The 25,776-nt window shown below is 40.4% G+C and overlaps 1 protein-coding gene across 1 annotated transcript in view; it reads left to right on the forward strand.

Moving 5' to 3' along the window:
* Nucleotides 1–25,776, forward strand: part of LOC137323053 (protein diaphanous homolog 3-like) — a 796,634-nt gene that overhangs the window by 257,980 nt on the left and 512,878 nt on the right. The window contains exons 6-9 of the mRNA XM_067986438.1: nt 13,079–13,153; nt 13,262–13,331; nt 13,977–14,113; nt 25,230–25,335. Coding sequence (XP_067842539.1) covers nt 13,079–13,153; nt 13,262–13,331; nt 13,977–14,113; nt 25,230–25,335 — 388 coding nt within the window. The remainder of the gene's footprint in view (nt 1–13,078; nt 13,154–13,261; nt 13,332–13,976; nt 14,114–25,229; nt 25,336–25,776) is intronic.

Consider the following 25,776-nt stretch of genomic DNA (forward strand, 5'->3'; position numbering starts at 1 on the left):
AAGGGAGAAATTTCAAAAGCTTAATTTTGAGGTAAAATTTAAATTGATTTTATTTTTAAAAAAAACGTGTCTGAGAGGATAACATCACTGTACTAATTACATACTTGTTGTAGCTTTTGTTTTGTGTTGTATAAACTTCAGAAATGTATTAAGCTTTGAGAAATGGAATGTTGTTTTTCCTGCTCATATTCAATTTAAAAAAACATCAGGTGAATTTTTAAACCAAAATTATGACACCTGCATTGTGTTAACAGTTTCAAAATAGTAATTGCTAATTATTGCTTACACCTATGAGACAGAGATTCTAATTTCTAATATGAGACAGAGTGGTAGAGAGAGGAAGGAAGGATGGAAGAGGGGTGTAGAGAGAGACAGAGAAAGATCCAAAGAAAGAAAAATCTTTTCTTTCCTCATTCAATTTTTAAAAGAAATATTGAACTTTGAAAGCAAACACAGCCTCTTTGAGCATAGGAAGGCGAGAGGAGGAGGATAACTGGTTGAGGATGAGTGTTTTGTTGGCAACTACCCTTGGGGGCGGGGGGAAATGGAATGGGGGGGTGGGGGTTGAACAGGTAGTTGAAAGAAGAGGAGTTGGGGAAATAATGTGAGCGAAGCATAAGTAGATATGTGTAAATATATGCACATATACACACGCATATAATATATGCGTGTGTATAATGTGTGTGTAAAATATATACGCGTGCATATATAATGTGTACGCATGCGATGTGTGTGACGTGCGTATGTGGATCTGTTATACGTGCGGGTGCGGATAATATATAAATAGATCTGGGCGTGTGTGTGTGTGTGTAGGGGTGGGGGTGCGGGGGGTTGTGTGTGTATAGTGCAGGGGGGTATAGGTGTGCTTCATATATATTTACACAATATTATAAGCAGTGCCATTGGCTGTGTTTTGAAGTCCTATAGTTCCCTTCATAGAATTTTAATATGAATAATTGGTAGAGAAATAGAGGGAGCAATGTTGTATAAACATATTGTGAATGCAAACTATCCATCACAGATTATTGTTTTAAAAAACTATTAAGAATTTAAGGGAAATGGAATAGAAAAAGCATTCTTTTAAATACTGTAAAAGAGGTGAAATGAGTACTGTCTGACTTTATCCAATTATTTTTTTGTTCATATGATGAATGTTGTGAGCATTGTCTTATTTATCTAAAAGGGTGCATCACAAAAGTCACTGAACCAGCAACAATACATCATGGACTGTACTTACAGGTAAAACAAGCTGTTGTACATTGTAAACCCATAACAAGTATGGCAATTACTGATCTCATGTGCTTAACTTGAGATTTGCTCGTCAAAAAAAAACTATTGTACCATTCAACAGGTGTGATAAACAGATTACCACTTCATTACTGACTATAATTATTCGAGGGAATGTAGGGTCAGTGGGGTTAAAACACTGTTCATTCACCTCTGGGACATTGGTTTCAATTCAGCTCAGACTAATGGCATAAAAGTCTGTGTCTGGCAGCTGTAAGGTTCCAAATGACTTTGTGTGGTCTGAACTCAGTGCCTGATCAATGCACATCTAGAACACTGTGAATGCTAAATCTCTCACCATGTCCCCAATGTATCATATTGTGTTGACAAATGTCAATATGTAGCCCATATTACTGGAATGATTTTCAATGAATATTCCTCCTTTGCTAAATTGCACACATCAGAAGATTAGATTGAGATTTACTGTTTCATGTTTAAGGTTTAATATATGATATTAACTATTGACCAAATCAGAGCACTCAACAGCAGGACCACAGTAGAACATTGAGTGAAGAGGAATTTAACTCTTACTTGCCAGAGATATAAAAGACTGAGGCAGATAATCTGTTCCCAAAGGTAGGGGAGTCTATAACGAGGGGACATAGATTTAAGGTGAGAGGGGAGAGATACAAAAGGGTCCAGAGGGGCAATTTTTTCACTCAAAGGGTGGTGAGTGTCTGGAACGAGCTGCCAGAGGCAGTAGTAGAGGCGGGTACAATTTTGTCTTTTAAAAAGCATTTGGACAGTTACATGGGTAAGATGGGTATAGAGGGATATGGGCCAAGTGCAGGCAATTGGGACTAGCTCAGTGGTATAAACTGGGCGACATGGACATGTTGGGCCGAAGGGCCTGTTTCCATGTTGTAAACTTCTATGATTCTCTGCAGAAATCATAGAATGATTACAACCCCAGTTTCTCCAGTTTATCCACATAACTGAAGTCCTTTATCCCTGGAACCATTCTAGTAAATCTCTTCTACATCCTCTCTAAGGCCTTCACATCTTTCTTAAAGTGCGGTGCCCAGAATTGGACACATTATTCCAGTTGTGGCTGAACCAGTGTTTTATAAAGGTTCATCATAACAAATGTATTATTAACGCTATTGTTGCAAGGATATGGTGAGTGCCATCACACAGTTAAGTGCTGGTGATAACTACAAAGCTAAATGAATCACTAGAATCTAAATCATCCTAACTGTAACACTAACTTAATTATCAGCTTCATGAAACCTCCATAATTTGTTTACTAACAGTTTCACTGAGATACTTCAATGTCCAAGATTACACTATGGTCTTAGTGAGTTTCAACTCAAAGTCTATTCTGTGCATCACTGGTAGGTCTCTAGAATTAACAGCTTACATTTAATATATAATCTTTTAAGGTGGTAAAAAGGTCCAAGGTACTTTACAGGGGTCAGGGTGACCGGAAGGTCTTCAGCAATACATAAGGAATGAATGCCAAATCATGGGAGTAGAGATTAGGTGGAGTTATTGAAAACTTGATGAAAAGGAGCAGTTTTGAGAAAGTTTTCGAAGATGGAGAGAGGAGAGAAGACGGAGAGGTTTATTGAAGGAGTTTGAGACAGGAGGGCCCATGTGATTGAAGTCTCTTCCACCAATGGTGGGACAAAAGGTGGCATTGGACAAAAGACCAGAGTCAGAGGCCTGAGGTTGCAGGAGGGACACAAGGCATGATGAGGTCATAGAGACAAGTTGGGTCAACTCCATGGAGAGATCTGAAGTCGAGGGCAAGGATTTTAAATTTAGGTACATTGGGGACTGGGTACCAATGTACCTTAGCCAGGAGGTGGTGGTGGTGGGTGAACTGGACTTAGCACAGGACAAGATGAGGGCAACTGTCTTTTGGATCTGTAGGAGTTTATGGAGGATGGAGGCCATCGAGAAGGACATTCGAAAAATTCAGTGTTGAGGTGACAAAAGCATGCATTAGCTGTATCTTGGTGACATGAAAATAAAAACAATACCATATCCCCTTCCACAAACCAGCTGTGGTATCTGACATTGCCATTCTGCTCAATGATGCTCTGGAGTCATATCATTAAAAGACTGCTGAAACAGTTAACACCATAGAACATATCATTGAAAGACTGCTGAAGCAGTCGAGCACTATAGTACTGATATCAGCAGAACATAGCAGCTAAATAATATAAAAACAGGGCACGTGGGACCCCAATTTTTAGAGCAATCAGGACAGTCGGAGGCCCACAACCCGACAAAGGCCAAGCTTGATCACCTTGAAGTCTGTGGGAAAAGCCCAGGTTGTACAAATGCTTGTTGTGTGATACAACTATTAGAACATTGTTCTTGGGTCTGTAATAAATCTTGCTGTTACGGACACACTTATGTCCAAACCATGTGGAATATTATTGAAAAAGATTAACATCCCTTGGTAGCAGTAATAATATTTTCCAACTTCTGTTGTACTGTACTTTATTAGTGCTTAGAAACTTATGCTATTAATACTTGACATTTGTAATTGCTCACCCTCAACTTCTGCACAACATCTAAAACTTACAGGACCTTTGCCCTAAAATGTTTTGTGGACGTTTTGCTAACCCTCCTTCATCCTTAACAAGTGCTAAATGGGATAGATTCAGAACAGATCCAGCAGCTCAAAACTGGGCATCCATGAGGCACTGTGGGCCATCAGCAGCAGCAGAATTGTATTCCAGCACAATCTGTAACCTTATGGCCTGGCATATTCCTCACTCTACCATTACCAACAAGCCAGGGGATCAACCCCGGTTCAATGAGGAGTGTAGAAGAGCATGCCAGGAGCAGCACCAGGCGTACATAAAAATGAGGTGCCAACCTGGTGAAGCGACAACTCAGGACGACATGCATGCTAAACAGCAGAAGCAACATGCTATAGACAGAGCTAAGCGATTCCACAACCAACGGATCAGAACATAGGAACAGGAGTAGGCCATTCAGCCCCTCGTGCCTACTCCGCCATTTGATAAGATCATGGCTGATCTGTAATCTAATACCTTTGGTTGCCAAAAAGCTATCTATCTCAGATTTAAATTTAGCATTTGAGCTAGTATCAATTGCCGTTTGCGGAAGAGAGTTCCAAACTTCGACCACCCTTTGTGTGTAGAAATGTTTTCTAATCTCGTTCCTGAAAGGTCTGGCTCTAATTTTTAGACTGTGCCCCCTACTCCTAAAATCCCCAACCAGCGGAAATAGTTTCTCTCTATCCACCTTATCTGTTCCCCTTAATATCTTATAAACTTCGATCAGATCACCCTTAACCTTCTAAACTCTAGAGAATACAACCCCAATTTGTGTAATCTCTCCTCGTAACTTAACCCTTGAAGTCCGGGTATCATTCTAGTAAACCTACGCTGCACTCCCTCCAAGGCCAATATGTCCTTCCGAAGGTGCGGTGCCCAGAACTGCTCACAGTACTCCAGGTGCGGTCTAACCAGGGTTTTATATAGCTGCAGCATAACTTCTGCCCCCTTGTACTCTAGTCCTCTAGATATAAAGGCCAGCATTCCATTTGCCTTCTTGATTATTTTCTGCACCTGTTCATGACACTTCAATGATCTATGAACCTGAACCCCTAAGTCCCTTTGGACATCCACTGTTTTTAACTTTTTACCATTTAGAAAGAACCCTGTTCTATCCTTTTTTGATCCAAAGTGGATGACCTCACATTTGTCTACAATAAATTCCAATTGCCACAGTTTTGCCCATTCACCTAATCTATCAATATCGCTTTGTAATTTTATGTTTTCATCTACACTGCTTACAATGCCACCAATCTTTGTGTCATCGGCAAACTTAGATATGAGACTTTCTATGCCTTCATCTAAGTCATTAATAAATATTGTGAATAATTGAGGCCCCAAGACAGATCCCTGCGGGACTCCACTAGTCACATCCTGTCAATGTGAGTACCTACCCATTATCCCTACTCTCTGTCGCCTTTCGCTCAACCAACTTCCTAACCAAGTCCGTACTTTTCCCTCGATTCCATGGGCTTCTATCTTAGCTAACAGTCTCTTATGTGGGACTTTTATCAAATGCCTTCTGGAAGTCCATATAAATAACATCCATTGACTTTCCCCTGTCCACTACTTTAGTCACCTCTTCAAAAATTTCAATCAGGTTTGTCAGGCACGACCTACCTTTCACAAATCCATGCTGGCTCTCTCTGATCAACTGAAAATTCTCGGTGTTCAGTCACCCTATCCTTAATTATAGACTCCAGCATTTTCCCCACAACAGATGTTAGGCTAACTGGTCGATAATTCCCCGGTTTCCCTCTCTCTCCTTTCTTCAAAAGCGGAGTGACATGTGCAATTTTCCAATCTGGAGGGACATTTCCTGAATCTAGAGAACTTTGAAAGATTATAGTTGGGGCATCTGCAATGTGCTCACCTACTTCCTTTAAAACCCTGGGATGGAAACCATCTGGTCCTGGGGATTTGTCACTCTTTTTAGTGCTATTATTTTCTTCATTACTGTTGCTTTACTTAAGTTAATTTTATCGAGTCCCTGTCCCCGATTCAATATTAGTTTTCTTGGGATTTCCGGCATGCTATCCTCTTTTTCGACTGTAAATACTGACGCAAAGTAATCGTTCAACATGTCCGCCATTTCCCCATTGTCAATGACAATATCCCCACTTTCAGTTTTTAAGGGGCCAACACTGCTCCTGACCACCCTCTTTTTCCGAATGTAACTATAAAAGTTCTTATTGATTTTGATATTCCTTGCAAGTTTCTTTTCATACTCTTTTTGTAGCTCTTAATATAAAAAAGAGAGTATCAAAGCTCTGCAGTCCTGCCACATCCAGTCGTGAATGGTGGTGGACAATTAAACAACTATAACGGGGGGAGGCTCTGGAAACATCCCCATCCTCAATGATGGCGGAGTCCAGCACGTGAGTGCAACAGACAAGGCTGCAGCGTTTGCAACCATCTTCAGCCAGAAGTGCCGAATGGACGATCCATCTCAGCCGTCTCACGATATCCCCACCATCACAGAAGCCAGTCTTCAGCCAATTCGATTCACTCCACGTGATATCGAGAAACGGCTGAGTGCACTGAATACAGCGAAGGCTATGGGCCCCAACAACATCCCAGCTGTAGTACTGAAGACTTGTGCTCCAGAACTAGCTGCGCCTCCAGCCAAGCTACAACACTGGCATCTACCCGACAATGTGGAAAATTGCCCAGGTATGTCCTGTCCACAAAAAGCAGGACAAATCCAATCCGGCCAATTACCGCCCCATCAGCCTACTCTCAATCATCAGCAAAGTGATGGAAGGTGTCGTCGACAGTGCTATCAATAACCTGCTCACCAATAACCTGCTCACCGATGTTCAGTTTGGGTTCCGCCAGGACCACTCGGCTCCAGACCTCATTACAGCCTTGGTCCAAACATGGACAAAAGAGCTGAATTCCAGAGGTGAGGTGAGAGTGATTGCCCTTGACATCAAGTCAGCATTTGACAGAGTGTGGCACCAAGGAGCCCCAGTAAAATTGAAATCGGGGAAAACTCTCCAGTGGCTGGAGTCATACCTAGCAAAAGGAAGATGGTAGTGGTTGTTGGAGGCCAATCATCTTAGCCCCAGGGCATTGCTGCAGGAGTTCCTTAGGACAGTGTCCTAGGCCCAACCATCTTCAGTTGCTTCATCAATGACCTTCCCTCCATCATCAGGTCAGAAATGGGGATGCTCGCTGATGATTGCACAGTGTTCAGTTCCATTCACAACCCCTCAAATAATGAAGTAGTCCAAGCACGCATGCAGCAAGACCGAGACAATATCCAGGCTTGGGCTCGTAAGTGGCAAGTAACATTCGCACCAGACAAGTGCCAGGCAATAACCACCTCCCCTTGACATTCAACGGCATTACCATCGCCGAATCCCCCACCATCAACATCCTGGGGGTCACCATTGACCAGAAACTTAACTGGACCATGATGTGGAGATGCCGGTGATGGACTGGGGTGGACTGTTGGACTATAACTGTTGGACTATAACCTAACTGGACCAGCCATATAAATACTGTGGCTACAAGAGCAGGTCAGAGGCTGGGTATTCTGCGGCGAGTGACTCATTTCCTGACTCCCCAAAGCCTTTCCACCGTCTACAAGGCACAAGTCAGGAGTGTGATGGAATACTCTCCACTTGCCTGGATGAGTGCAGCTCCAACAACACTCAAGAAGCTCGACACCATCCAGGACAAAGCAGCCCGCTTGCTTGGCACCCCATCCAGCACCCTAAACATTCACTCCCTTCACCACCGGCGCACTGTGGCTGCAGTGTGTACCATCCACAGGATGCAATGCAGCAACTCGCCAAGGCTTCTTCGACAGCACCTCCCAAACCCGCCACCTCTACCACCTAGAAGGACAAGAGCAGCAGGTACATGGGAATACCACCACCTGCACATTCCCCTCCAAGTCGCACACCATCCCAACTTGGAAATATATTGCCGTTCCTTCATCGTTGCTGGGTCAAAATCCTGGAACTCCCTTCCTAACAGCACTGTGGGAGAACCTTCACCAGACGGACTGCAGCAGTTCAAGAAGGCGGCTCACCACCACCTTCTCAAGGGCAATTTGGGATGGGCAATAAATGCTGGCCTTGCCAGCGATGCCCACATCCCATGAACGAATGAAAAAAACCGAATCCTTCAGTTGTAAGACTGTTTTCTAGTTTTTAATCTCAGGCCCAAAGAAGAATCCTCCTTTGATTGGTCGACTCTGCCTGTTTTTAAATGTAGTGAATTTTGTCTGAATACTAAAATCACATAAGGAAACCAACCTATTGGCTGAAATAGAACTCTCTTGCAGCGCAAGACTATTTCCACCAGCCAAGGTATCTCAGCACATCTTTAATTTAATACTTTGTAATACGTCACATATTTAGTCGCCTCACGGAGAAAGGCCATAAGGTTGGCTAATATGGGAACTGGAAAATTCATATTGGTGTATTAAGTGAAAGTGCTTTTCTGAGGTTATACGTGACCTGTAAACAATGTTATCGCTATATTTCATTGTTTGGCATTGGCATTTTGATGAGTGCTGAAACTTCACCCTACTTGCTTCATACTTTTTTAATGTATTCTTGTACACATATATACATACATAAAGGCTGTACAATGAGGAGCCAATGCATACGATTTATCACCTAAGTGACCAAGTCACACACGAATTCTGGTAATTGATGACATTAGGTGTAAATTTACTTTGAAAGGAATTAAATTGGTGCACAGATTCAGGAGTTGTTACTGTGATGCCACTTCTCTATTACCATCTGCTGTCAATTATTATGTTACCTTCACGAAGTACTAAAGTACAAAAATATTTCATGCAGCTGTCATTCTGCGTGGCATATATTTAATGACAGAGACATTGATATATCTGTTGCTTTCTGTGGTACACAGTATTTGGGAAACATAATTAACAAATCACATACTGTAAGAATTTGTATAAATTAAAAAATATATATTTTTCATAAATGTGTCCTGTTGTCATGTTTGGATTATGTTGTGAATGACTTTAACAACCATATCTATCAACACTTTTCATATGAGAAGTTTTGTGAACATTTCTATCTTCCAAATAAATTTTTATGGACATCACAATAATATATGGATCATTGAATAATCTATGTGCTATAATTAAAATCACTAAAATTTTAATCAATCAGTATGTAGACTCTGCCTGTAGAATCTTCTACATTTAAAAAAAATCTGGTGATGTCATCGGCAACTCAGATACCCCAGATTATTGCTCCTGGTTTTTAATTTAAAATCTATTTTGATCCAGCCATATAATTTTCTTAATATTAACTTGCTCCATTATCATGACCTGAATTCAGTTGATTTCAAAACCAGTGGGATTGTTTGGTATTTGTGTACACATTTCTGGCAGGTTTTCTCTCCCCCACTCCTTAGCCTTACCGTCTTCCTCCTGCTTTGTTGAATTCCTAAATCCACATCCCTGTTGGTGCTGAAATACAGGCTGTTATGTCAAAGGAAATAAGAGCAATGTGTTTGAAAATTGACTGAATTCTTTTGAAGACTTCAGTGCAGGCTGACTTGAATTTCATTGAAGAATCTATTCAAGTTGCAGTGGAATGGCGGCCTGAGATCGAGAATGGACTTTATGACGATGATTCAATTAGTAATCTGTTGAAAAGTGAATCAAATGTTTCATGGGGCCATCATGGGCCCTCTCTTCCAAGGGTGATATTGTTGAGAGTTCATTAGGATACACACTTTTTAAGCACCCCAGAAGGATCTGAAAGTTCTGCTGTAATATATTTTATGAAGTTTTTTTTTCAGGAACAGTTTGGCATTAACTCTTAGAAATTATCAATCGATGGGATGCTTCATATGTTAGCCCTAAATCACTGGATCACCATTGTTCTCTGTTTCTGCTTTTTGAGACTGTGCATTTCTATAGCACCGTATTACATTCTGAGGATGTCTGTAATGTTTTAGAACCAATGGATTATTTTAGAAGACTGATTCTGCGATCAAGCGCTTCTGGTGAGGAGCAGTGCTTGCAGGAATAATCCGAAGATTCACCCACAATAGCTGCCATTGGCTTCTGACAGCAGTAGGTGGGATTGTTGTGCATTTACTGTATGTTGGAAGGGGATTCAGTTCGATCCTTTCAAGCACTACAAGCTAAGTAAATTTTCCCTAAAAGGAGGTGACTTCTTCCAATGTCTTCAGATTTGCCATTTTCTTTTATGCCAGAGGCCACACTCTGAGCTGACTCTTTCTCGACTAAACTAATCATTGCTTTCCATAATTTTTGGAAGCTCACCCTTTCATGAATTTAGGAAACTGCATTGATTACGAATGAGGCCGTTTGCCAGTCACTCCCAAAGCTGACCTCTAACAACAGTTTTCAAAAGGGATAATTAAAAATCTTGCATCAAACCTATTGCTCAACAGTTTTTCTATGCTACTGGTTTACTGAAATACTGGGTTAATGTTGGAGGTGATGTGGTGGGATCAACATCCACTCTGTAGACTTGCCCTTTGACTCAAGGCCACTTCGCTATGTCGTGTAAAAGATCAAATCTATTACCAATATAGCAGTTCAGGTCAATTCACTTAATCGTGTTTTGGCATACCTATGACTGTTCCTATGGTACCTTTTGAGATCTGCCTGGGTTAATTGGCTTTTGAACTGCAGGTCCATAATTTGGGACTGTTGAGGGTATTTCCCCCCATTTCCTCTGGAATTTTGGTGACCGATTTGGTCGGGTGTTGAGGCCATGAGGGTTCTGTGTCTCAACAACAACAATTTGCATTTATATAGCGCCTTTAACGTAGTAAAAACGCCCGAAGGTGTGTCACAGAAGCGTTACCAGACAAAATTTGACACTGAGCCACATAGAGATATTAGGACAGGTGACAAAAAGCTCGGTCAAAGAGGTAGGTTTTAAGGATTGACTTAAAAGAGGAGAGAGATGTGGAGGACTGGAGAAGTTTTGGTGCGGGGTGGGGGGGGGTGGAATTCCAGAGCTTCGGGCCTAGGCAGCTGAAGGCACAGCTGCCAATGGTGGAGCAATGAAAATTGAGGATGTGCAAGAGGTCACAATTGGAGCTCAGAGATCTCTGAGGGTGGTAGGGCTGTAGGAGGTTACAGAGATAGGGAGGGGCGAAGCCGTGGATGGATTCAACACAAGGATGCTCCTCTGGAAGTGAAATTTGTGTACGGTTGTGGCTTTTAGGCTCTGTCTGTGCTGTTCTAATTTTACCCCCCCATTGAGCTCTGCCTGCGCTGCTCCTTCCCTGCCACATTTTATCACATGCTTTTCTCATCCTTCATGATCACTCTGGGTGTTACTTTGCCTGTTACACGCTTTCTCCTTTCCCTCTCCTTCATTAGTGTTATGCAGGATCGCTCATTCCTTCCCATTTTAAGGTCCCAGTATCTGGACTGTTCGGATCTCGACTATTGGGACTTTCAGTGTATTGACAGTTCTGGTTAAGTCTACCATAATTCTAAGACTTTGGTTTAGTCGTGTCTTTTGGATTCTCCTGGGTTGGATGTTCTGGGTTGTCTTCCCTCCTGGATAGTTTGAATAGATGGATGATCTGTAAAATTGTTGTGTTATTGGTTCATGTTTTATTAAGTTATAATGTTCAAGGTTTTCAATTTGACAAAGTTGGTCTTGTTGTAGTGAGTTTTTATTGATGAAAATCCGTTTAAATAATCATTGTGTAAAAAAAAATGGCAGTAGTTATGGTTAATGACCAGCAGCTAAAATGAGGCATCATTGAAACAAAAAAAAATTATAAGGTTCCTCGAGGGAAAAATGTACCCTGCTACTCGACCTAGCACGAACACAAACACTAATGAGTAGCTTTAGTTTAAGAAGTCTGTGGCCAACATCAAAACACGCAGCTTCTTTAAGGTGATGTCAAGTATAAAGTTGACTTATTTTATGTTTATAGCAAAACAAATTCATATGAACTAAGAGTACATTTCAGATAAGCCAAATGTTTAGGTAATTGATTAGACCATTCCAACATTTTCTCAGAAACTTTCATTTGAGATCAGATCGTCTTTTGCTGGACCTTATTGACTGTCTGCATGCTGGAATTTGATTGAGTATGCTGGCAGGCGTGAAGTGTGTTGATTATATGGTTGCTGATACACAAACTATGTGCCAGTAATGGATTATACAACAAATTGATGTCTTACATGGTACTTCAATCTGTACGCTCTCTGTAGGTTACAATTTATTTTCATACCATCTTGTTATTATAGCTGGGTAAAGCTAATGAGCCACGTCAGAAACATTTGGTTGTTTTTGACCTAACCTTATTCCTCGAAGAATAAGCGCATTTAAAACCTCTAAATTCATTAAGAATAACAAGCACAATTTTAATAGTTTTATTTTATCTTCATCACTGTGATGCGAGCAGCATTACTGCATCAATGTTCAATATTGCACAAATTAATTTCAGAATATAGATAGTGGGAAATGTAATAGCTGCTGCTTACAACACCAACCCTTCTACATCCCTGAGGGTTTGGTCAAACATTTTTCATGATGAAATTAGAAATTGTCTTCTGGAAGAATCATTAAATATGGATTTTAATGAATCCATGTGTGAAACTAAAGTAATATCTGAGTAACTGTCGCCTACAGAATTGAATGATTCTGCTTTCATTTTTGGTTGAAATATACTACATGTAAATGCTTTAAAACTTTGCTAAGTGCTGGACACTATTAATATGAAATCCTGTGTGATCTGGCAAAATTTTATATCAGAAACCAAAGATGGATTTGGGTTGCTGGACATTTACCTCTCTACAACTTTTTACATGTATGTGACCTTTCGAATAACACACATTAGTGCAATTTAATTCCAGGTGGGGAAACAACATTTTTTTAAAGGAAGGCGCCTCGCATTGTAATACTTTTATATTGTTTGAAAAGATCGTACCATAGAGAAGATCTTCTGTATTTTGCATTAAAGTGCTGAAGTTTAACAACTTAATGTTTGCCATGACAGTGGTTAGCAAAGATAATTTGCAGTTTAAACACATAGTTTCTATAATTAAAAATAAAAACACTGGATGCAAATTATCTTAATGTACATTATTTATACTCATTATAAGCTTGTTGAAGTAGAAATTAATATATGCTGAAAATTCTTTAATATTGAATAGAATTATGATTTTTTTTTTGGGTGAAAAATATTCAATAGTATGCCATGATTTCTTCCACCCTTTTCTACCTTCCAACATTTTAGTATGGTGGTTTTTTTTCCAGTTGGGTCGGAAGCTTTGGAAATGAAGGTTTGGGTCAGCTGTTGGATGTCCTGGAGAAATTACTCAATAAGAAGCAGTAAGTACAGTTCCTAATGGTACATTTTAAGTTGCCCAATCATATGCCTATTGACATCACATTTGCTTTCTGAACTACAATAAAAGTTGTATTTTATCCTTATGACAGTCAAGAAAACAATGACCTGAAGAGTCAACACAAAGTGATTCAGTGTTTGAGGGCGTTCATGAACAACAAGGTAACTTAATTATTTCATGGTGCTGTTACTATGACGATTGTTTTAATTTCAGATTTACTAGATGTAGTGTCTTAGATTTTGTATCTTTAATGTATAGCAAGAATTTTTGCCTTTGAAAAGTTATCATTTTCTGCTCTTGCCATACAAGCTTGATGTGTAACGTTCTAGTGCTGATCGTCCTTTAAAGGCCAGTGCAAGGAACTGCTAGGGAGAAGAGTTTATTTTTGATCAAAAATAGAGTGCAGCTTTTGATTAAGTGCAAGAATACTTCATTAAAGACTGTCGAATTTGACTTGAAATTATTTGTGTATACATTTTTTCTAAAATAACTTGATATTTGCATGGTTAACAGTAACTAGTGAAAATATGATATGCTAACTGAATTAATATTGAAAAGATGCTCTAATCTTTGCAATGTATTTATCCTTCTGCCCAATTGTGAAAATGAAGTCCATGCATATGCAAAAACAGCAGATAAATTGAGCTGCAACTAATGGAATGCAGTAAACTCTTTTCAGCAACTTTAGAAAATAAAAGCAAATATATATATATATATATTTAGTATTGATTGCAAATTACTCCATAAACCTGAAAAAGTAGTTTTGTGACTAATATGCAATAAATCTGTCATCTCACTAATTTTAGTATGGATTGGAAAGAATCTTGGGAGAAGAACGAAGTACATCCTTGCTGGCCAGAGCTATTGATCCCAGGCAGCCTAACATGATGACAGATGCAGTCAAGCTTCTATCAGCAATTTGTATTGTTGGAGAAGAAAATATGTAAGTTAATGTGTGTGTGTTTTTTTGCCGCTTCTGCGTATGGTTCACAGCAATCAGCATCATTACATGTAACATTTGAGAGCGATAATTTGTATTCATTACACTAGGAACCTAAATAAACTATAGTTTATATGGTGATATTTATTTTTAATTTGGATGTATTTTTGAATTAACATAAAATTTGCTTTGTTTGTTGAAGGACAACATTCTGCTTGCCCGTAATCGGGTTTGTTTACAATATTTCAGCTTGATGTAAAGGCAAAAAAAGAAAATGCAGTATATAATTCTGGTGGAGATGCACTTCTTTTTATTGATCTTTCCTCCTTTGGATGAGTTTAAAGTCAATGCTAATCTTCTCTGTTTTAAATTACAATTCTATTTACTGCCCCCACACAATGCCTTATTAGTTGCTTTTTAAGCATATTTTTTTCCAATTTAAATACATCCATTACAATTAGTGTTCCAACAGTGTTCTCTTCAGTACGTATTAAAGGTTAATTCGTTTTGACCATTGGGTAAGTGATGTTGCATTGATGTGAGAATGTTGACATGTGGAACACAAAAGAAGCTATCTTGTTACTGATTTTCTTAGAATTTTTATAAGAGCAACAACTTTCTTAGTTTCTACAAAGGTGAGATTTATTTGATGGTCATGGTAATAGATTTCAATGAAATTTTATTGATCAAATTGTATTATAACATGTATGCAGTAATAATAATGTGTTACATAATGGAAAATAGCTTCTTAATATATGAAAGAAAAATAGGAGAAATTTGAAATAATGACACACAATGCTGGAAGTGCACAGTTAGCCAGTCAGCATTTGAAAAGAAAAAACACTTTTTAATGTTTCAACCCAAAATGTCAACCTTTTGTTTTTCTGTTTTCACATGCTAACCAACCACCTATATTGTTATCAATGTGTTACTATTTGGATGTTGATTATTTTAAGTAAGTTTTATTCATGCACTGTAACCTGAAAAATGGAAGGAAAATAAAATATATAATTAAAGGAGGAATGAGTACTCCTTTAAAGGTAAACTGCTTCCCAGGTTCCTTGTCCAGGTGTCCTTAAACAAAAACATCAATGCAAGTAACATTTTATACCTTTTAAGAAATATTCATTGTTTTAATCTTCTTGGTAGAATTACTGAGCACTGGTTAAAGTTTTACAGCACTAACAGCAGGTAGGGACACGAAACTAACCCAGACAAAAACAGGTCATTTAACCTAACATCAATAACAAGTAAAATAATGGAATCTATTCTGATGGGCAGGCTGGAAGAGTAACTGGTTAGCAATAACTTAATAAGAAACAGAAAGCATTGAATTAGAATGTGAATATCCTACCTGACAAACCTCCATGATTTGTTTTGAGAACTCCCTATGATGTAGCATGTTTAGATGTTCGGAACGCTTTTGATAAAGTTCCACATGAAAGACTTCCAATGAAATAAAAAGCCATAGGAATCTATGGGAGAACATGGGACTGGATTAGAAAATGGTTAAAAAAAATAGGAAGTGGTAAGAACGTGAGAGGTATAATGCCAGACTGAGGAGGAATGTTAAGTGGACTTCCATAAGATACAGCACTTAGACTCCTGTTATTTCTGATCGACGTAAATGACCTCGATATGGAAGCTGATAGTAGGCTAGTCAAAATTTGTTAATAACACAAAAAATAGATAAAATGGTAGGAACAAAGTATGCAGAAACTATTTGGAAAATATTGGTTATGTAATTGGGAAGAGACATGGCAAATAATATTTAATACCACTAAGTATTGCACATGGATTGAAAAAATGTGGGAGATAAGTGCACATGGAGAGAGGGAGAGCAAAAGCATATGAGACTTGAGTTTAGCACAGGGGATCCTCCATTATAGCCAACAGTGAGCAATGCCACGAGATTAATTTTTAAACAAAAATAACTTCTCCCAACCAGACTCCCACTGTGCTGCTCCCTGATCCATCTGGAAGCCTGTCCCAGATGATTCCCAGCCCCTAGTGCTAACCCACCCGAATGCTTCCCAGTCTCCAGACTACTCCTTAAGTGCTCCCATTCCTCCTTCCTTCCTCTTCCTGTCCTCCTGAACCACACAGCGAATTCTACATTCTTCTTGTGCTGCCAGAGCCTGGACACCGCTCAAGTCCCCCCAGGCCCCAGACAGCAAAGCCACGAGGTGTTCCCAAACTCCTATCGTTTCCTTTTGGGGAAGGGAATGGGTGGATGAAGGGATGGTGTTTTAAGGACTGGAGTGTCTTAGCTGACTTTAACAAATGTATCTGACTGCTAAAGAAAGGAAGTGTCGTCAGTTGATTTCTATCCCTACCAGTGACTAATGGTCACTGCCTAAAACGAAATACTATCATTGTATGGTACAGCACAAAAGGAGGCCATTCGGCACATCATGCTTGTGCCGGCTCTTTGAAAGAGCTATCCAATTAGAGCCAATCCCCTGCTCTTTCCCCATAGTCCTGTAAATTTATGCCCTTCAAGTATTTATCCAATTCCTTTTTGAAAGTAACCATTGAATCTGTTTCCACCAACCTTTCAGGCAGTGCATTCCAGATCATCATAACTCACTGCATCATGTTCTTTTGCCAATCACATTAAATTTGTGTCCTCTGGTTACCGACCCTTCTGCCACTGGAAACAGTTTTTCCTTATTTACTCTATCAAAACTGTTCATGATTTTGAGCGCCTCTGCAAATCTCCTCTTATGTTCTCCTTAGGGCAGAGAAGGTTAAGAAATAGGAGCAGGAGTATGGCCCCTTGAGCCTGCTCCGCTATTCAATAAGATCATTGCTGATCTTCTATTTCAACTCAACCTTCTTGCCGTATCCCCATATCCCTTGATTCCCTTAGTGTCCAAAAATCTACCGATCTCAATCTTGAATATACTCAATGACTGAACATCCACAGCCCTCTGGAGCAGGGAATTCCAAAGATTCACAATCCTCTGAGTGAAGACATTTTTTCCTCATCTCAATCCTAAATGGCCGACCTCTTTATTTGAGACTATGACCCCTAGTTGTCGGCTCTCCTGTTAGGAGAAACAGCCTCTCAGCATCTACCAGGTCAAGCCCAAAGAATTTTATACATTTCAATGAGATCACCTCTCATTCTTCGAAACTCTTCTGGCTCTTTGTAAGAGAAATCCAGTTAATCCCATTCCCCTGCGCTTTCCCCATAGCCCTATAAATTTTTTCCTTTCAAGTATTTACCCAATTCCTTTTTGAAAGCCGCGATTGAATCTGCTTCCATCACCCTTTCAGGCAGCGCATTCCATATCATAACTACATGCAGCGTAAAAACATTTTACCTCATGTAGCTTTTGTTTCTTTTGTCAATCAATCTGTGACCTCTGGTTCTCGACCCTTCTGCCAATGCTAACAGTTTCTCTTTATTTATCTAAACCCTTCATGATTTTGAACACTTCTACCAAATCTCCTTTTAATCTTCTCTGCTCTGAGGAGAACAACCCAAGCTTGTGCAGCCTATCCATGTAACTGAAGTTCCTCATCCCTGGAACCATTCTAGTAAATCTTTTCTGCACCCTCTCTAAGGCCTTCACCTCCTTCCTAAAGTGCGGTGCCTAGAATTGGACACAGTACTCCAGCTGTGGCCGAACCAGTGTTTTATAAAGGTTCGACACAACTTCTTTGCTTTTTTATTCTATGTCTCTGTTTATAAAGCCCAGGATCCCATATACTTAACCTCATTCTCAATCTGTCCTGCCACCTTCAAAGATTTGTGCACATATACCCCCAGGTGTTCCGACACCTCTTTTAGAATTGTACCATTTAGTTTATATTGCCTATCCTCATTCTTCCTGCCAAAATCACTTCACACTTCTGTGCGTTAAATTATATCTGCCATGTGTCCGCCCATTCCACCAGCCTGTTGATGTCCTCTTGAAGTCTATTACTATCCTCCTCACTGTTTACTACCCTTCCAAATTCTGTGTTTTCTGCAAATTTTGAAATTGTGCCCTATACACCCAAGTCCAAGTCATTAATATATATAAAAAAAAGCAGTGGTCCTACTACCGTCCCCTAGGGTACACCTCTGTATAACTTCTTCCAGTCTGGAAAACAACCATTCACCACTACTCCCTGTTTCCTGTCACTTAGCCACTTTTGTATGCACTGCCCCTTTTATCCCATGGGCATCAATTTTGCTGACAAGCCAATTATGTAGCACTTTATCAAATGCCTTTTTGAAAGTCCATTTCCACAAGATAAACTGCATTGCTCTCATCAACCCTCTCTGTTACCTGCATTTTAAAAAAAACCTCAAATCAAGTTAGTTAAACACAATTTGCCTTTAACAAATCTGTGTTGGCTTTCCTTTATTCAGCCACACTTGTCCAAGTGACTTTTACTTTTATCCCAGATTATCATTTCCACCACCATGGTTAAACTGCCTGACCTGTTGTTGCTGGGCTTATTTTTACACCTTTTTTTGAACAAGGGTGTAACATTTGCAATTCTCCAGTTCTCTGGCACCACCTCCATATCTAAGGAGGTTTGGAAGATTATGACCGGCACCTCGGCAATTTCCATCCTTACTGCCCTCAGCAACCTAGGATGCATCCCAACCGTGTGACTTATCTACTTGAAGTACAGCCTTTCCAGAACATCCTTAATCAATTTTTAGCCCATTCAGTATCTAAACTACCTCCTCTTTTACTGTGACTATGGCAGCATCTTCTTCCTTGGTAAAGACAAATGCAAAGTACCTCATTTTGTACCTCTGCCATGCCCTCTGCCTCCAAGTGTCGATCTCCTTTTTGGTCCGTAATCGCACCCCCACCCCCCCTCCTCTTACTACCCATTTACTATTTATATGCTTATAGAAGACTTTTGGATTCTCTTTTATGTTAGCCACCAGCCTATTCTCATACTTTCTCTTTGCCCCTCTTATTTCCTTTTTCGCTTCTCTGTAATTTCTATATTCAGCCTGGTTCTCACTTGTATTATCAACCTGACACCTGTCATACGCCCCTTTTTTTTGCTTCATCTTACTCTCTATCTTGTCAACCAGGGAGCTCTGGCTTTTCCCCTCGTGGGAATGTACCTAGATTGTACCCGTACTAACTCTTCTTTAACAGCCACCCATTCTTCGGTTACAGTTTTGCCTGCCAATCTTTGTTTCCAATTTACCCTGGCCAGATCTGTTCTCAACCCACTGAAATTGGCCCTCCTCCAATTAAGTATTTTTATTCTAGATTGGTCCTTGTCCTTTTCCATAACAAATCTAAACCTTATGATACCATGATCACTGTTCCCTAAATGTTCCCCCACTGACACTTGCTCCATTTGACCCACTTCATTCCCCAGAACCAGATCCAGCAATGCCTCCTTCCTCTTGGGCCAGAAACATACTGATCGAGGAAGTTCTCCTGAACACTCTTCAGAAATTCCTCCCCCTCTTGGCCTTTTAGACTATTACTATCCCAGTCTATATTTGGATAGTTGAAGTCCCCCATTATCACTACTCTTTATATAGTTCTTGCACCTCTCTGTAATTTCCCTGCAAATTTGCTCCTCTATATCCTTCCCACTAGTTGGTGGCCTATAGAATACATCCAGCAGTGTAATGGCGCCTCTGTTGTTTCTTAACTCTAATCCAATAGATTCTGTCTTTGACCCCTCAAGGACATCCTCTCTCTCCAGCACTGCAATATTCTGCTTAATCAGTACTGTCACCCAACCCCCACTCCTTTTTTTCCTTCCCTATCTTTCCTAAACACCTTGTATCCAGGAATGTTTAGGACCCAATCGTGCCCTTTTTTGAGCCAGGTCTCTGTTATCGCCACTACATCATATTCCCATGTGGCTATTTGCGCCTGCACCTCACCAATCTTATTTACCATGCTTCGTGCATTTGCACACGCGTGCTCTAAACCTATCTTAGATCTTCTCTTATTCTCTTCGTCTGATCCCACCTAATACTGTCGTATTTCTTACTCGAGTGCTATCTCTTTCTCCCAATTCTGTGTGCATCTTATTTAATCCTTTCTAATGCTATGTCCTGGTGCTCTTCCCCCAGCCAAATTAGTTTAAACCCTCCCCCACAGCACTAGTGAACCTCCCTGCGAGGACATTGGTCACAGCTCTTTTTTTTATGTCTTCTACTGTGACGACACATACAAAATATTTGTTTAACATCTCTGCCATTCCCTTATTCCCCATTATAATTTCTCCTGTCTCTGCCTTTAAGGGACCCATGTTTACTTTCGTTAATGTCTTCCTTTTTACATAGTTGTAGAAGCTCTTACAATCTGTTCTCATATTTCTTGCTTTTTTACTCTCATATTCAATGTTGTCTAGCTTCTTCAGCCTATCCACATAACTGAAGTCCCTCATCCCTGTCACCATTCTGGTAAATCTCTTCTGCACCTTCCAAGGCCTTGACACCCTTCCTATCACTTTACACTTCTCTGCGTTAAATTTCACCTGCCATTTCCCCAGTCTGTGTTCTCCTGAAGTCTGTTACTGTTCTCCACATTGTTTACTACATTCCTGAGTTTTGTGTCATCTGAAAACTTTGAAATCATACCCTGTATATCCAAGTGCAGGCCATTAATATATATCAAAAAGAGCAGTGGTCCTAATACTGACCCCTGTGGAACACCACTGTATACTTCTCTCCAGTTTGAGAAACAATCGTTCACCACTACTCTCTGCTTTCTGTCCCCTAGCCAATTTTGTGTCCATACTGCCACCATCTCTTTAATCCCATGGGCTTTAATTTTGCTAACCAGTCTATTATGTGGTATTTTATCAAATGCCTTTTGAAAGTCAATATACACATCATCAACCACACTACCATCGTCAACCCTCTCCATTACGTCATCAAAAAACTCAATCAAGTTAGTCAAACACGATTTTCCTTCAACAAATCCGTGCTAACTTTCACTTATTAGCCCATACTTTTCCAAGTAACAGTTAATTTTGTTTCTGATTATTGCCTCTAAAAGTTTTTCCACCACCGATGTTAGGTTGACTGGCCTGTAATTGCTGGGTTTATCCCTCTCCCCTTGGAACAGGGGTGAAACATTTGCTGTCCTCTGGCACCGTCTAAGGAGGATTGGAAGATTGTGGCCAGAGCCTCAGCAATGTCCACCCTTACTTCCCTCAGTAACCGAGGATGCATCCCATTTGGACTGGGTGACTTTTTTACTCTGAGTACTGCCAACTTTTTAAGTACTTCCTCTTTATTTTTATCCTAAACAATATCGCTACTGCCTCCTCTTTTACTACTATATTGGCAGCATCCTCTTCTCCAGTGATGACCGATGCAAAGTATTCATTTAGTCCCTCAGCCATACCGTCTGCCTCCACAAGAAGATCTTTTTTTTGTGCCTAATCGGCCCCACCCTTTCTTTGATTACCCTTTTACTATTTATATGTTTATAAAGGGTTCCCTTTTATGTTAGCTACCAATCTGTTTTCATGCTCTCCCTTCGCGTCTCTTATTCGTTGTTTTGGTTCTCCCCTGCACTTTCTGTATTCAGCTTGGTTCTGTACTGTATTATGAACTTTACATTTGTCATAAGCCTCCTTTTTCTGTTTCATTTTAATCTCTATATCCTTAGTCATCCAGGCAGCTCTAGTTTTGGATACCCTTCCTTTCCCCCTCCTGAGAATGTGTCTACTCTGTACCCGAACCATCTCCTCCATGAAGGCCTCCCATTGTTCAGTGGGTGTTTGGCCCACTGTTTTGTGATTCCAGTCCATCTGGGCATGATCCCTTTTTTTACTTACCGAAATATGCCTTCTTCCAGCTAAGTACTTTTATGCTTTATTGTTCCTTGTCTTTTTCCAGAACTATTCTAAATCTAAAGATATTATGATCACTCTTCCCCAAATGCTCCCCCACTGAAACATGCTTCACTTGCCCCACTTCAGTCTCCAGAGGTAGATCCAGCACTGCTTCCTTCCACGTTGGGCTGGAAACACACTGTTCAAGAAAGTTCACTTGTACATGTTTCAGGAATTCCTCCCCCTCTTTGCCCTTTGCACCGTTACTATCCTTATATTGGAATAATTGATGTCTCCCATTATCACAATATTGTTATTGCATCTTTCTGTAATTTACCTGCAAATTTGCTCCTCTGTCTCCTTCCCACTATTTGGTGGTCTATCGTATACACCGAATAGCATAATAGCTCCTCTATTGTTCCTTACTTTTAACCATATAGTTTCTGTCTTTGACCCCTCAACTGCATCATCCCTTTCCAGTGCTGTAATAGTTTCTTTGATCAATACTGCCATCCCCCTCCTTTCTTTCTTTCCTTCCCTATCTTTCCTTGTAGCCAGGAATATTAGCCATTGAATAGCCGCTATTCAAGAAAGGAGGGTGAGAGAAAACAGGGAGCCAGTTAGCCTGACATCAGTCATCTGGAAAATGCTGAAATCCATTATTAAGGAAGTGGTGACAGGGCGCTTAGGAAATCATAATCTGATTAGGCAGTGTCAACATGGTTTTATAAAAGGGAAATGGTGTTAGACAAATTTATTAGTTTTTTGAGGATGTAACTAGCAGGGTAGATAAAGGGGAACCAGTGGATGTAGTATATTTAGATTTTCAGAAGGCATTCGATAAGATGCCACATATAAGGTTGTTACACAAGGTAAGGGCTCATGGGTTTGGGCGTTAATATATTAGCACGCGTAGAGGTTTGGATAACGGACAGAAAACAAAGAGTAGTGATAGATGGGTCATTTTCAGGTTGGCAGGCTGTAACTAGTGGAGTGCCGCAAGGATCAGTGCTTGGGCCCCAGCTATTTACAACCTACATTAATGATTTAGATGAAGGGACCGAATGTAATGTATCCAAGTTTGCTGACGATACAAAGCCACGTGGGAATGTAAGCTGTGGGGAGGATACAGAGAGTCTGTTATGGGATAATGGCAGGTTAGGTGAGTGGGCAAGAAGGTGGCAGATGGAGTATAATGTGGGGAAATGTGAGGTTATTCACTTTGGTCGGAAGGATAGAAAAACAGAATATTTTTTAAATGGTGAGAAACTATTAAATGTTGGTGTTCAGAGAGATTTGGGGCTCCTCGTACAAGAAACACAAAAAGTTAGCACTCAGGTACCGCAAGCAGTAGGAAGGCAAATGTATGTTGGCTTTTATTGCAAGAGGGTTGGAGTACAAGAGGAAGGAAGTCATACTACAGTTGTGCAGGGCTTTGGTGAGAGCTCACCTAAGTACAGTGTACAGTTTTGGTCTTCTCATCTAAGGAAGGATATACTTGCCCTAGAGGCGGTGCAATGAGGGTTCACTTGATTGATTCCTGGGATGAGAGGGTTGTCCTATGAGGTGGGATTAAGCAGAATTGGTCTGTACTCTTTGAGTTTGGAAGAATGAGTGGTAATCTCTTTGAAATATTTAAGGTTCTGAGAGGGCTTGACAGGGTAGATGCTGAGAGGTTGTTTCCCTTGGCTGGAGATTCTAGAACTAGAGGGCACAGTCTCAGGATAAGTGGTCGGCCATTTAAGACTGAGATGAGGAGAAATTTCTTCACTCAGAGGGTTGTGAATCTTTGGAATTCTCTCTTCCAGAGGTCTGTGGATGATGAGTCGTAGAATAACTTCAAGGCTGAGATAGATAGATTTTTGGACTCGAGGGGGAATCAAGGGATATGGTGATCGGGCGGGAAAGTAAAGTTGAGGTCAGAGATCAACCATGATCTTTTTGAATGGCTGAGCAGGCTCGAGAGGCCGTATGGACTACTCCTGCTCTTATTTCTTATGTTCTTATTAATTACCCAATCCTGCCCTGCTTTGAGCCAGGTCTCTGATATTGCCACTACATCATAGTCCAATGTGACGACTTGAGCTCACCAATCTTATTTAACCCCCTATGTGCATTTACATGCACTCTAAACTCATCTTAGATTGCCTCGCATTTGCCCCTGTCTGATCCCTCCTATTTCTAAACTATTCTTCACTTTAGTGTTACTTGTCCCAGTCCTCTGTGCACCTTGTTTCTCCTCTCTAATGTTTCATCCTGGTGCCCAACCCCCTGACAAATTAGTTCAAACCCTCCCCCACAGCACTAGTTAACCCCCACCACGTGAGGACATTGGTCCCAGCTCTGATGAGGTGCAACCCGTCCATCTTGAACAGATCCCTCCTGCCCCAGAACTGGTCCCAGTGTCCCAGGAATCTGAAGCCCTCCCTCCTGCACAATTTCTCCAGCCACACATTAATCTGTCTTATCCTACTATTCCTATACTCACTGGTGAGTGGCACTGGGAGTAATCCGGAGAGTACCACCTTTCAAGGTCCTGCTTTTTAACTTCCTCCCGAGCTCCTGAAACTCTTGACTGTGGGACCTCAACCCTTTTCCTTCCGATATCATTGGCTCCTACGTGGACCACGACTTCTGCTGTTTCCCCGACCCCCCCAAAATATTCTGCACAATAATCTGGCGTTCCCTCTTTTCCTTCATCACCCATTCTTTGCAATCACCGACATCAATGAGTAGGTTCTCTGAAAATTCTGCAGATTGCTTCAAGGCCTGCCCTGGATGCAGATTGGAAGGTGTATGAGCAAGCAAAATTGAGAACCAGTCTGGATGCCAATGAACTGGATTCCAAGTGGAGCTCTCTGCTGCCTATCAAGTGAATTTCCACCCTGCGGAAAGGAAGACTGATTGGAGAAGAACATGAAGATCACAATCAGGAATATCTTGTGCTTGTTTCCCCCTACATTTTCCTCCTTTTTATTACAATAATTTGGTTTCTGCGAACTAGAAGGATTTAATGAGAAGTTTTGACCATTTATTTCCTTCAGTTTGATGACATAAGTTCTAAACTTAGTCAGAACTTTATTGGGGATAATTAAGTAGTTTAATTAAACGTGTTTTACATTGTTTACATTGCCACAAAAACTGTTAGGCTTTGCTGTGTATAATAAACAACACTTGCATTTGCTGTGTATAATGAAAATGTACTAGTTGCTGAATATGAGGTTGCAAATTAGATGTGCAGGATGAAAAGTTCATTCAACTATCATCTACAATTGACATATGCTGCTGCATTCAATTTATCTTTTTCAGTTTGACACTGACAGGTGATGAATTCTTTTTTTAGCCTTGAAAAGATTTTAGAAGCCATAACCATGGCAGGAGAACTAAGGAACTGGGAAAGATTCTACCCTATTGTGGAAGGTCTACATGCCACCCCTGTTCAATTACAGGTTTGTTAAGAGTCGTGAATACACTACTAGATATGGCATACATGAGTCTCGAATGCTAATTGTTTACTAAATGATGCTTCAGCATACTACTTTGCAGTATCATGTCATGATGAATGTATCAATTTAGAACTTGAAAGGAGAATTTAAATTCCCAGTTGATTCTGCAGTTGAGTGTTTCTGGAGCTGGGTGGTGCGTCTCGTGAGCACTGATCGGAAAATTGTGGGCCGCAATGCCTGATTTTCCATGTCTTAATTTACATGTTCCACTGTTACATTGTTTTTTGTTGTGAGCCAATTCATCCATTTCCTCACCTAGGTACTGTGGATTCTTACTGTAATGCTCACCAGATACACATTTACCATTTTATAGACCAGATAGTTGTTCTTATAAAATCACGTAGTAACAGTTGATCTAACAATGTGGAAACCATTCACCTGTTG

This window comes from Heptranchias perlo, chromosome 6, assembly GCF_035084215.1.
Source record: "Heptranchias perlo isolate sHepPer1 chromosome 6, sHepPer1.hap1, whole genome shotgun sequence".
In the NCBI taxonomy this organism is placed as follows: domain Eukaryota; kingdom Metazoa; phylum Chordata; class Chondrichthyes; order Hexanchiformes; family Hexanchidae; genus Heptranchias; species Heptranchias perlo.